Source organism: Pleuronectes platessa, chromosome 10 (genome assembly GCF_947347685.1).
Source record: "Pleuronectes platessa chromosome 10, fPlePla1.1, whole genome shotgun sequence".
NCBI classification, from domain to species: domain Eukaryota; kingdom Metazoa; phylum Chordata; class Actinopteri; order Pleuronectiformes; family Pleuronectidae; genus Pleuronectes; species Pleuronectes platessa.
Window position 1 is genome coordinate 25,206,456 of NC_070635.1, and position 13,608 is coordinate 25,220,063.

Here is a 13,608-nt window from a genome sequence, read left to right on the forward strand (position 1 = left end):
GGGGACTTGACAAGTATTATAATAACGTGACCATGTTAACCGATTTGGGTCCCCACAACATGAGTAATACCTGGACCACACACACTCCCAGTACCTTCCATATCTCCTCCTCACTCAGGGAGGTGAGGCGGTCACTCTTCAGCACCTCCCTGAGGAGGCGGTAAGGCAGCTGCAAGGCCTCGTCCTGCCGGTTCTGGCTCAGCTCAGACAGATGTTCCACCAGGAAGCCCACCACGGCGTCCTCCAGGGCCGGGAGGTGAAACAGGTCAGCCACGCGGTACAGCTCCAGGTAGTTCACACTGCTCAGTTCCTGCGGGAGGGACACATATGAATAAACATACATGTGGACTGCACGTCTTCAACATTTGCATATGTTGAAAGGATGCGCAGGCAGCTGTCAGACCACATGATGTCAAAATACACTGAGGCAGTTAATGAAAATAAGGTTCCCTATAAAGGTAGTAGCCTGGCAAACACACCTGAACCCCCCATTCAGAAAATCTGTGAAACTATACCACTCTGTTTCACCCTCTTAAATCTGAATCACCTAAACCGTTTCCATTGTGTGTTGACAAACTCCTCATTGTCTGATGATGTAAAGTGTTTTTTGTTTCAGTTTAAATTCCCTTTCAGTACTTAAAAACAGCAAAAAACGATATCATAAATATTTCAAATTTGCTGGGAGGCTCCTTTAGGCAAACTATAACCCTTAAGCAATATTCCACACCTAGTGATTTAATCTTTGATTTCCTGTAGACTTGATCCTATAAGAATATGTCACATCTATGCAACATTTACAATTTACCATATGTATACTGTATGTGAAAGGATTTCATTGCTCTGGTTGATTGACAGCATCACCGAAAGGAGGAGACAGACACAGGGAGCTGGGGTCTGAGGTCTGACTAGTGGATTAACACTGCCACCTTCTGGCAGTCCTTCTGCACATATATTACAAACATGCATTAGTGAGGACATTCCCTTTGCTACCATTCACCTCAAAGGGACGGTTCACCAAAAAATATAATGATCTACTCAACACTATGCTAATGGAGGAAGGGGGGGGGGGGTAAAGTGTTTGAGTCCATAAAACTCTTCTTGAATTACAGGGATAAACATTGTTGCAGTAAAATAAATAAAATTTAAGTCAATAGTGACTCCTTCTTAAAGCGTAAAGAAGAAAAGAAAACATGACGTAAATGACGCTGTTTCTAGTCAAATTTAAATGTCGGGGCTTTCGGCCACTTGGATGACACCACAGGATCAGTATGGAGGCATTTTATGTTTTTATGTCTGCTGCTTTATTATGTCTGAAGAAGGAGTCCCCAGTTACTTAAATTGTATTGGAGTTGGCTGCAACACTGTTTACCCTTGAGACTCCAGCATTGTGTTGTGGACTCAAACTCTTCACCCACCCCTCCATCTACTCGCCATAGTGGCAAGTACATAATGAGTGGATTTTTCATTTTTCCTGAAACCACTCACCATTTAAAGAGGTTGTCTTCCACTAAAAATCACTACATCTAAATGTTACCACAACTGCTGTGCTACTGAAAAAGTATGCAGTGTACTTTATTTTGAAAGGTATTGAGGGTGGTTAATAAATGTTAAAATGATGACTGTACAAATAGCTAAATCAACTGTGACACACACCTAAGCAGTGCAAATGTTGCATTAGAGTCCTGTCAGCTAAAGGACTTCTTGTGATACACAGAGCATGTGTGGTATTGATCCGTTCTTCAGTATCCAAGAGAAGAACTCTGCACATCAGCATCTGTCATATTGGTGGATGGAGGTGGGTGATCCTGACCAGCTCCTTCTCAATCAGTGTGTATTGGGAAATCAATTTTATTAGCCGGGTTCTGACTTTCTATTATAGATAGATAGATTCCTTTAATAGTCCCACAGTGGGGAAATTTGAGGGTTTACAACAGCAGCGCAGGTACAGTGCAACAAGAGAAAAGAAAGAGCAAAAAAATAAATAAAATAGTAAGAAACAAAAACAACAACAATGAGCAACAAAAATTATTTTCAACTCAAACTAAGCAGCAGACACCAGCAGTCAGCTGACCTGACTTGTGACTAGCGCAGGCAGGAGCAGTGTTAAACTGATTAAGAGATGACCAGGCAGAAAACTCGTGACTTATTCAATAGTGTGTTGTTGTTTATAATTTGCTGATCAACACAAACCAACAGAGATGAGTTTTTTGTGACCACCAGATGGCACTTTAGAGCAAGGTTTACCATTGTGATGTAACTGTCACTCTGGTTTTACAATTATATCCTCTATTGTATATAGTATATTATTAGACTGTTTATATTGAGCTCTTTAACTTATTTTAAATTTGCTTTATTCAAATCCCTATAACATTGCTCCTAAACCATTGCATTGCTGAGCTGAACTGTCCTTCTCGTCCATCACTTTGCATTGTACCGGTGACCCTGTGTGAACTAACATGTGTACAATCCCTTTTCTTGTGTTTAGAATATTTGTATATTTTATATTGTTTCCTTTTTTTAAATATTTATTTAGTTATTTTATGCTAAAAACACCACAGCAAATTCCTTGTATGTGTAAACGTACTGGGCAATAAACCCTAATTCTGATTCGGATATGACAAAAGAACTAGAAACTCGAAACTGTAGGAACTTCAATGATAAAATACTGAATAAATAATAATAAATAGATAAATTAGTCGTGTGACAGGGATCTAAGGACACTATAACCATGCACGAGCTACAATCATTACTACAGAGTCTAATTAAGTGATTCTAAAACCACTTCAAAATGTATGGGCTCCACTGACACATATCAAACTGCTTTTGAAATGACTTGAGTGATTCTGCAACAACCTTAGCCTGATTTGTTTTTATCTCCAGCAGCCTTTGGCCATATTTACCTGTGCACAGGCCACTAGGCGAACTGTGCCTCTGTTCCTGCAGATCCACAAGTCAATGGTGTGTCCTCGATCTCAAGGAGATCAGACACCTAAGCTAACAGTGACCCAACCTGCTGAAGTGTCCTCGAGCAATACACTGAATCTGTTCTCTAACTAACACAGACCTGACCCTGTCGGGGAGGACATACCACCAAATGACAGATTTCTGCAGATTGGAGATCAATTATTTTAAACAATTTAGTTTTGTTATCTAACTTTGAAGCAACATTAGCTCTGAGAAAGTCTGTAAATGGGGACAGCATCTCGCCTGGCTCTGTCAAAAGATAAATCAAATGCACTTATCAGCAGCCAAAGATAAGGCTTTACAGGTGCCCGGTAAGAGATTTCTTTACCTTTGGACAGAGCCATGCTGCCTGGCATCTAGTTGTTGTGCTAAGGTAATCTATAGTTTTATATTTACATTAGATTACATTACATATCATTTAGCTGATGCTTTTATCAAAAGCTACTTCCAGGATGTCCACTAATGTGAGGACAACCCTGTGGGGTGATGGGGTCGTTCTGCCTCCTCATATGTTGTCCCCAGCCCACACAGGACGGCTGCATATGTGTATGTACCTGGATGAGGTAGTGGGAGCAGAGGCTGAGGAGCTCCAGTAGCTGAAGGTGGCTGCCTGCAGACAGGACGTCCTGGATCACCGCCGGCTCCAGCACAATCTGGCAATAGGACACAAACCAGGTCACCAGGTTTCATTTTCATTTCACTTAAATTTCCTGTCACAGAAATTGAAGTGCAGGGAGTTTTCAGAGACATCAATTTGCAAAGGATTTGAATAATAGATTTCTGAATTTTTATTTTTAATAGTTATATATTTATTTATAAATATGTATTTTCAGTTACTATCATATTTACAGTCACATTAACCACATGTATCCTGTGGGTCCCTAGGAATCAGAACTTTACCACATTAGGTCTACATCAAATCTGCTCAGATAAATGTCCATAATCATTTGTTTTCCAGCTATTTTCTCTGAAACATTTATCAGGGCCAGTGTCATACATGTTTTGTTTATTGCAGCTATCCAATGCAACAGCAGGCAATAACAAGTTTGTCCCCAGGCACTGTGTTACACATCCAGTGAATCAACACAGACATAAGAAGTTTAGATGTTTGCTTATTTTCTCAGTGGATCCATATTTTATTTTTCTACAAAAGTGATGAACTGGACACTTCAAGAGGAAAACAGTATACTAAATACAACAATGCTGAATCAAAGGAAACAAGTTTCACAGTAAAAACTGTGAACAAAACAAATATTGCACTGATCATTAGACAGGAAGAGTAAATTTCGGATTGTGGAGCAGACCAATTTCTGAGTGGTATGTGCAAGTATAACACAATACATATGTCTGTTATTTTTGGAAAATTGTAAAAATAATAATGAAATGGGGTGGGGGTGTTCCATTATCAATTGCATTCTGAAAAAAGATTCCAATCTTGGAAAAAAATATTATTTATATATTTCCATTATTTTAGACTTACAGTTTTTAGGCTTACGATAAATTTGGGGTTGGTTTGAAAAACTCTGTCTAAATGTCAGGTTATTTGAAAACTGATGTTGCTCCATAGATGTCAGGGAGAGTGAGTTTGACAGACTGCACAGCAAACAAAAAAATTGCACTGTCGATGTGCTTGATTCACCATTTTCATCTTCTCGGCAAAGCGACACTGCCACATAATTATTACAGCATTGATTCTGCCAAAATGCTTCCTGTTGAGCTGGATGAGCAGAATTGATATCTACTTAAAGCTTCCTCCTGTTTCCTCCATATTCCCACAGCCCCATGCATCACAAAGCTCTGTATCACAGCCAAGTAATACTGCCAGGCTCTCGGGAGCAGAGCCAGGTAATACCAGTTGTATGGAGGTTAATCTGTCAGGATCAGGACCACATAGAGTAAAATATTCCATTAGTCAGTGGGGTAATAAACCAATCAGACCAGGCATGCCACTTGTAACCTCTCACACAGTTGACTCACCTGATCCAAATGAAATTGAGTTTGCTGTTAAAATGCAGGAACAAGCCTCCCCTGCCCTATATAACCACAGAGCTGTGACTGAGTCAGGAGTGAAAGTGAGAAAAATTGCCTTGCCTGAAATGCCTACTCATTATTACTGATTCTTAAAATGGGAAAAGCAGCTTCTTTTTTTTTCCAACAGTTTCAATACGAATGTACCACTCTCCTCTGGTGCATGTTTGTTCATGTGTTGAAGGGAAAAACATTTTAGTCAGCTTTTGTTGTGATTACATGCTTTGCTGCATATAAATAACCTGTTATTTCACCACTTAGGCATTCAACTAAAACCGTACATTACAATTCATCAAGCAATTTCTTTCGAATGGTAAAATATTTCCAGAGGAGCGACAGCCTCTTAGAGCAGTTCCCAGCAAGCTTTGCTGATAAATATACTTTTTTCTCTCCTTCTCTGCAATTAGCTGGATCTACACATACCCACACACCCATTTATCACAGTGTGGTTTCCTGTCAGGCACGGGCAGACGTCCAGTTAACCACATCACAATCTATGGGCTCTCCTAAGCTTTATATATTGAGATGGAAAGTAGCTGTGAGTGGCCCTTTGCCTCAGGATGCATTAGACTTAAGTGGGAATCGAAATACTCCAATCTTTGATCACCAATCATATCAAATTATCTTAAGTTAAAGGGAAAAACCTCCAATCTATGCCCCAATTTTAAACACCACGGCTGATTTTATTAGATGAGCATAAGCAAAGGGAACCATGATTAACTGTTTTTTTTAACCCTGGCAGGGAGCACCAGCAACAGAGGCAAACCCCAAAAGGAGAACAAATAATTGTAAGTGAATGCTCTCCACTCCACAGGCCAACAACAGCTCGAGCACTCCAGCCTCACACAGCACAAGTCAGTGTGGTCCAGTGTGGGAGTATAGCGGGCTCTTGTCTAAACCTCCATTTATTGCATCTGCTATTTAGACACGATGAAAGTAGATGTTTTTATAGCAGACATATAGATATCTTCCATCCAGGATCTGACCCATGACTCACTCTACTTCACTCTTAGAAAAAAAATTGGATTCAAAGTCTGAGAAATTCCAGGTCTTGTTGGTAATAAAAGTGAAACAGTGCGACATGTTCCTGGTGTTAAATTGATTCAGATCTCTGCTGTGGTCTTTCGATACTGACTTGACTTCTGACTGCATGTTTCCTCAGTCACTGGCCTGTGACATGTGGCTGAACGATTTTTAGTAGGTCATTATTTACGGCGTGGGGATAAGCATATTGCCCTCATCTCATCTGCTATCATCTCCTCTGGGCAGACAGGAGCTGAGCCAACCAAAGCAGGGCGGCTTTCAAGCCTGCTGTTGACCTACTTACATTGCCTAACTGATTCACTCTTCACTCATTTCCACTGTGGAAATAAAATTAGGAGCAATTACAAGTTCCTGGCCTCTCCATACACTGCATAATCCGCTAGGCTGCTTATTGGACCAACCATTGCTGGCACTAAAAAAGACCCAGGGAGGTTATTGGAAACGATTGCACTCTCTGCAGAGGCTGTGACCTCACTCATATGAGCGGCTGCTTTAGTATGGAAATAAAAATACTGTGGCCCTTAATCCTCTTTTTTTTAATTAAATGCTGTTTCTTATTGAGGTCTCAGGTCAGCAGCGGGACCACAGCACACATGTGGAGTGACCAGAGTAGTAAAATGTAGAGCACCTGTACACTGTACAACACAGGATCCAAAGGCATGCTGCAGCAGAGGCTAATGCTGCTGAGATTAAAAGTGGCAATCCAAAATCCAAATGTCAAATCCATGTTCTGATTTATTTTGGTGACACATTTGGCAGTGGTGAAGCAACTACTGGATCTAAGTACTTATGGTGCGTCCTTGTGGTTTTGGAATGATTGGAAAATAAGTTCCTGACTGGGAAAACTCACGTGGACGACAACTCAAGTCGGAACAACGACTCCATAACAGGGGTAATGGGACCTACTTTACTTTTGTGTTTGCATTTTTGCTATTTAATAGGAAAAGTTATACAATACTAGCAGCAGCTTTGTAGCAGGCAATCAGTGCTTCTATATGCAAAGCGTTTATTTAACTTGTAGAGTATGACGCATTGTTGTAGATGGAACATCAGATAATAATAAAATAGTTTAAATAGGCTACACCCAAACAAACAACAAAAAAAACGTTTCAATTCATGTTTAGAATCTGCTAGTGCTGGTGAGTTACAGTGCCTTGCATAAGTATTCACCCCCCTTGGACTTTTTCCCATTATGTACTGTTACTAACTGGAATTCAAATAGACTTAAATAAACTTTTTCCCGTTTGATCAACAAAACATGCATAGTACTTTGGAGGTGCAAAATAAATTTTATTGTGACACAAACAATAATGAGAACAAAAAAGTTGACATCTGTTGGGTGCATAAGTATTCACCCCCCTGTGTCAATACTTGGTAGAACCCCCTTTCGCTGCAATTACAGCTGCAAGTCTTTTGGGGTATGTCTCTACCAGCTTTGCACATCTAGAGATGGAAAGGTTTGTCCATTTTTCTTGGCAAAAAAGATGAAGCTCAGTCAGATTGGATGGAGACCGTCTGTGAACCGCAATCTTCAAGTCTTGCCATAGATTCTCTATTGGATTGAGGTCTGGGCTTTGACTGGGCCATTTTAAGACATTAACATTCTTTAATCCAAACCATTCCTTTGTAGCTCTGGCTGTATGTTTAGGGTCATTGTCCTGCTGGAAGATGAACCTCCGCCCCAGTCTCAAGTCTTTTGCAGACTGCATCAGATTTTCTTCAAGGATTTCCCTGTATTTGGCTCCATCCATCTTTCCCTCTATTCTGACCAGTTTCCCTGTACCTGCTGAAGAGAAGCATCCCCACAGCATGATGCTACCACCACCATGTTTCACTGTTGGGATGGTGTGCTCAGGGTGATGGGCAGTGTTGGGTTTTCGCCACACATAGCGTTTTGCATTGAGGCAAAAAAGTTCAATTTTGGTCTCATCTGACCAGAGCACCTTCTTCCACATGTTTGCTGTGTCTCCCACATGGCTTCTGGCAAACTCCAAACAGGATTTTGTATGGATCCCTTTCAACAATGGCTTTCTTCTTGCCACTCTTCCATAAAGGCCAGATTTGTGGAGTAGACGACTAATAGTTGTCCTGTGGACAGATTCTCCCACCTCAGCTGTGGATCTCTGCAACTCCTCCAGAGTAACCATGGGCCTCCTGGTTGCTTCTCTGATTAATTTTCTCCTTGTCCGACTCTTCAGTTTGGGTGGACGGCCTCCTCTTGGTAGGTTTGCGGTTTTGCCATATTCTTTCCATTTTCTTATGATGGATTTTATGGTGCTCAGAGAGATGTTCAAAGCTCTGGATATTTTTTCATAACCTAACCCTGCTTCATATTTCTCCACAACTTTATCCCTGACTTGTTTGGTGAGCTCCTTGGTCTTCATGATGCTGTTTGTTCAGTAATGATCTCCAACAAACTCTGAGTCCATCACAGAGCAGGTGTATTTATACTGAGATTAAATTGCAGACAGGTGGACCCTATTTACTAATTATGTGACTTGCAAATGTGACTTGTGAATGCAATTGGTCGCACCAGATCTTTGTTAGGGGTTTCACAGTAAAGGGGGTGAATACATATGCACTCAACACTTTTCAGATTTTTATTTGTAAATAATTGTGAAATCCATGTAATATTTCCCCCCACTTCCAAATGATGCACTATTTTGTGTTGGTCCATTACATAAACTCACGATGAAATAAATTTTAATCTGTGGTTATACCATGACAAAATGTAGAAAAGTCCAAAGGGGGTGAATACTTATGCAAGGCACTGTAGTTTAGCTCTTAAATAGCATGTTGTTGTTGGCTTGCATATTGTTAGCTAACAGTGTGACAGGTGATGGTATTGTATCCTTTTTGCGTGTGAGACATGACTGCTCCCCAAAGCGTCTCAATCACATCCAGTGAGAGGCTGCAGTATGGGTCATAAATTCCATGGACCAAACTAACGAGTCAAACACAATTTTCTTAAAGATGGGTTCTGTCATTTTAGGAAATTCTTTGAATTTCAGACAGTGGGACGAAGTGGAGACTAGTATTGCATCCGGGGCGGTTGTGGCTGAGGGGTAGAGCGGTAGTTCTCCAACAGGAAGGTCGGCAGTTCGATCCCAGTCTTCCCCATCTGAATGAAGAATGAGACTGTCCTTGGGCAAGAGGCTGAACCCTTAACTACTCCTCATTGAAGAAAACGTGCTGCTAATAGATGCACTGTATGAATGTGTGTGTGTGAATGGGTGAAAGGCAAACTGTACTAAACTGTAAAGTGCTTTGAGTGGTTGTCAAGTCTAGATGAACACTATATAATAACAGACCATTTAGCATTTATCTTTATATGAAGTGAGGTGTCAGAGGACGCATGTTTAGTGAGGGCTGCCCTTGACTCTGCTAAATGTTACATTTTAGCACATTTCCCTTTGTGAAACATAATATGAAACATAATTTTGCTGATGATACTTCATTTACCAAAAACGATTTCTAATGCAAAACCATTTCTGTCTAGAGAGTATTTTTATTTTTGCGGTATTGCAATTTAAGCTTAAGTAAAGGGTCTGAATCTTTCATCAGTGCTCTTACTGTGTGCGTTTTTTTCCTCGTCGCCTCCCGATAAAACAGTGAAGATTACTATGATAGCTCCTCAAATTATCTTTTGATGCTCTTTTCTTTGCCTGTTCAGCTGTGTCATGCTCACCTGTCCAGTGTAGGCGAAGTCTAAAGCGTGCTTCAGTCCAACGTTGGTCACTCCTTGCAGGGTCACTTCGTCCGCCTCACTCTCCACCATGCACAAGCTGAACATGGCCTGATGACACATAGATCCAATATGTGGAGGTCAGTGAAGGGAGCATCACATCACAAAATATTTTATCGGGTATTTTCAAACTTGGACTACAACACACAATAATCATGGGTATTGATGGTAAAGTCAATCCTGCTTTGTTTCTCCAGTCCTTCAGTGTTGATTCTGCTAGGTTTTGATTGATTCTGATTATGTTTTATCCATAAGTAGTTACAGTATAGATTAGCAGGTTTTTAATGTGAACGTGTTGAAAAACAAACAGCATCATAGTTTATCAAACCCTCCCAGGCCAACATCCCAGAAACCCCTCTGTTTTCATTTACCGGCCTATGCACCGGAGGTCAGCAATAATAAATAGCACAATCAGTACTTTCTGTTAAACAGCCTCTCTGTCTTACTTTCTTTCTGTCTCTCCCTCTCTCTCGCGCGCGCACACACACACACACACACACACACACACACACACACACACACACACACACACACACACACACACACACACACACACACACACACACACACACACACACACACACACAGACACACACACAGAGTCACACATGTGCATGTCACGTTCAGAGCAGCGGACTGATGCAGTGTCTACAGTCGGGCCCTGCTGTGCTTGAGTACAGCTCGCTGCTTGCCAATCAAAGCTATTGACTGCTGTCACAACATGATGGGATGTCAGGGCCGTTGATCAGGGCCGACCAACGAGCAGGAGGGCGATTGGTAAGAGATGAAGCAAACCTCAACTGCATGTCTTCTTAGTTATGAAGATCTAGTTGGTGTTTATCTGTATTGTAATGGGCCAAACAGACACTTCAAACAGCTTTTGAAAACTAACTCTTGCTGGTGTAGGCAATTTCTTTCCCCCTCAGATTCCTTGCATCAGGGATAGAGATCCAGCTAAATTCCAATTTCACATATCTTTGTGATCACAGTTTGCAGCACAGCCACTCTACACTATGTCTTCTGTGAAACTGGTGTATGACTGCATTATTAGCTACAAAGACCCCCGAGCCGGCATGTTAGCATAGCATCTCTTTCTGTCACGAAAACAACGCTCACTCCTCGCAAACCCTCATCCCATTCTCCCTGATTCGTAGGACACACAAACTTCAACCAGGCACCGACCCCCTCCAATGGCAGGTGTGATGTGTGAGACAGGGTCGACTCAAGGCCATGCTGAGTTTTAACTAAGGCCTGTGCTTCTCTCCTCAGAGCTCAGCTTTGTTGATTCATCACTGGGCTAATTAAAAATCCACTGGTCTACTGAGCACAGGAGGGCCTGTGGCTAAACCTAGGGTGTGATGGTGGCTGAGCTGTGGTCAGCATGAGCAAGAGTGCCGACTGTTGGATGGAGAAATAGGCAGAAAGATAAAAAGCCGAGTGTATGTGAAGGAGGAAATGCCTACACACTTTGCATGTTCTCCTCTGTGTTTGCGTGTGTGACAAGGGAGGTTGAAGGAGGACACACTGAGTGTCCACAGAGCTGCTCCCCTCCAGCATCAGTGATCCTGACCTTGGTGGAGGAGCTGAGGGATCGCTGGTGGTGACGGATGGCCCCTCAGACTTGGGATATAGATCCAGTGCAGAGACACACTGGGTAGCTCACTGCAGTGCTTTCACATGATGCTGCAGTGCTGCAGTTCGCCTGAGCTGGTGGCAAGATGTATGTGCGTCTGCTTGGGGTGATCATACCAGAGAGGACTCATGACTCCCTCACACACACAGTGGAATACTACAGTATACAGCGAGGCCGTTTTTATATCTGAGTGAAAAATTAGAATTTCTCTGCAGGCCCGTGGATCATCTATATATTTACAGAGAGATATTTCACAGAATATCTTGCATGAGAAATTCTTAAAGGTTACTAAACAAGCACAGATACCAGTGGGTTTATATTAAAGCTGCCAACTGTTGCAATCCTCTGCTAAAAGTCTTCTTCTTCACATTTGCCCCTTATCATCTCATGAAATAGGTTTTAACATTTACCAGGATTCAAGGGGTTTAATAGAAATACAAAAAACTGTGATTTGTTAATCTCAAATGAAGTTATCCTTAACGAACATATCTTATTTTAAATTACAGGCAAAAAAAAGTAGAAAATTAAAAACTTGATAAGTAGACTTCCCTCTGCAAAGGAGGTTATGGTTTATTGACTCACGTTGGTCTCATCAGAATTTAAAAGTAATGCAATAGAATTCGTATGAATTCCACTAAATTGTGGGTCAGGAGGCTGGGGACACGTGACCTATGCGCTTCTCTCTCTTCGTGAAAACAAAAACATGGCGGACATTCATCTAACCCTTACACTAATATGAAAAATACATATGAAGTCTGCACCGTGGTGATTCAGCAGAGTGACAGCCGCCTGAATAAGCTGTTCCTGAACCTGCTGGTCCGGGAACGGAGGACCCTGTAGCGCCTCCCAGAGGGAAGGAGGGCAAACAGCCTTTGACTCGGTTGTGAGAAATTGGGTTATTAATGAACAAAGGTGTCTCTAACTTGGTCCAAAGTGAAACATATGAATGTGTATAAAGCAAACATACATATTTTGACCATATCTGGCCATTAAATACCACTTAAAACAGATTTGACAGATTTGATCCAGCTTGGACCTCGAAGGGATCTGAGAAAGTACACCTGCGAGGGCCTGTGCTTGGAGCAGGATGAAATGTAAACTTTATCCTAGAACAAAAGCAAAGTCATCATCGTAAAGGTCTTGACCTCGGGAGTAACATTATGTCACTGGGAAAATTGTGGATGGCTCCTGCTCCTCAGGGATGACCTTTGACCTTGCACCTGAGTCAGTTTTGATGGCTTACAGGATGGAAACTAAATATGCAACAGACATGGTATGAACTGTTTTGGAATTTTCTTGAACTCCACTACCATAGCCCAATGCAAGAAACATTGCTAAAATATAGCGTTTTCCGACAGGAATACAGCAATCTCCGCCATCTCGCTGCGGAGGTCCAAAAATGTAGCGCTAAAAATTCGTATGATTCTTTACGAAAATGTTGACATAACTTTTAGTAGGACATCTTATGAACCGTTTCATGAGACCACGTTGCAGATTGACTACTGGACTGATAACCATGAAACGTGATGGTAGGATGTGCATATGTGTCAAGGAAGAATCCATTAGATTTTGGTGCTCAGGTGTGGATCCGTTTTTTTTTTCTATCACTTTCTTTAACATTTTGACATAGAGCGTATTTCAACATTTTCCTTTATTTCTCAGATTTTTATAGGACTGATATGAGTGGGCGTAGTTTGGTGCAGCTTAATTGCTACTAGTTTGACTGTTAATCGGGTTTTGCTTTATATTGTGCACCACAATGTTTTCACCATGATTGGGAGCCTGAAGTCCATGTCTCTTCTCTATGTACCTGAACACTAGTAAGAGGTTCCAGATAAGTTCACCAAGACTCAAATAAAGCTAGATCATTTATCCACATCTTGAGAACAGGACTCAGGTCTTTCTATAGACAACCAATCTATTCTTCACTAATTCTGCATTATAGTATGTACCTGAGGATTTACAATACACAAACCCACTGCAGTTGTCCTAGCACCCTAGTGTTTCTGATATACTACAAATTAAACCCAAGTTGGCATGAAAAAGGAGCCAGAACTGTTTTTGTAGCTACAATCTGGAAGGAAAAATCCATAAATGATGATTTGTTACACTTGGAGTAACTGAGTGTTTTTTTTTATACACTGCAGCAGAGGAGTGCAATACAGCACTAATGACCATCATCCTCTCTGGCCAC

The 13,608-nt window shown here is 41.4% G+C and overlaps 1 protein-coding gene across 7 annotated transcripts in view; it reads right to left on the bottom strand.

Moving 5' to 3' along the window:
• The window catches only part of klhl32 (kelch-like family member 32), a 33,023-nt gene that overhangs the window by 10,128 nt on the left and 9,287 nt on the right, over positions 1 to 13,608 (bottom strand). For 3 of the 7 annotated variants that reach the window (XM_053431591.1, XM_053431587.1, XM_053431586.1), the window contains exons 3-5: positions 9,725 to 9,832; positions 3,519 to 3,617; positions 95 to 310 (exon numbers count right to left, since the gene is read on the bottom strand). In XM_053431591.1, the coding sequence (XP_053287566.1) occupies positions 95 to 310; positions 3,519 to 3,617; positions 9,725 to 9,832 (423 nt within the window). The remainder of the gene's footprint in view (positions 1 to 94; positions 311 to 3,518; positions 3,618 to 9,724; positions 9,833 to 13,608) is intronic. The other 4 variants (XM_053431592.1, XM_053431590.1, XM_053431588.1 and 1 more) reach the window with 3 other exon arrangements.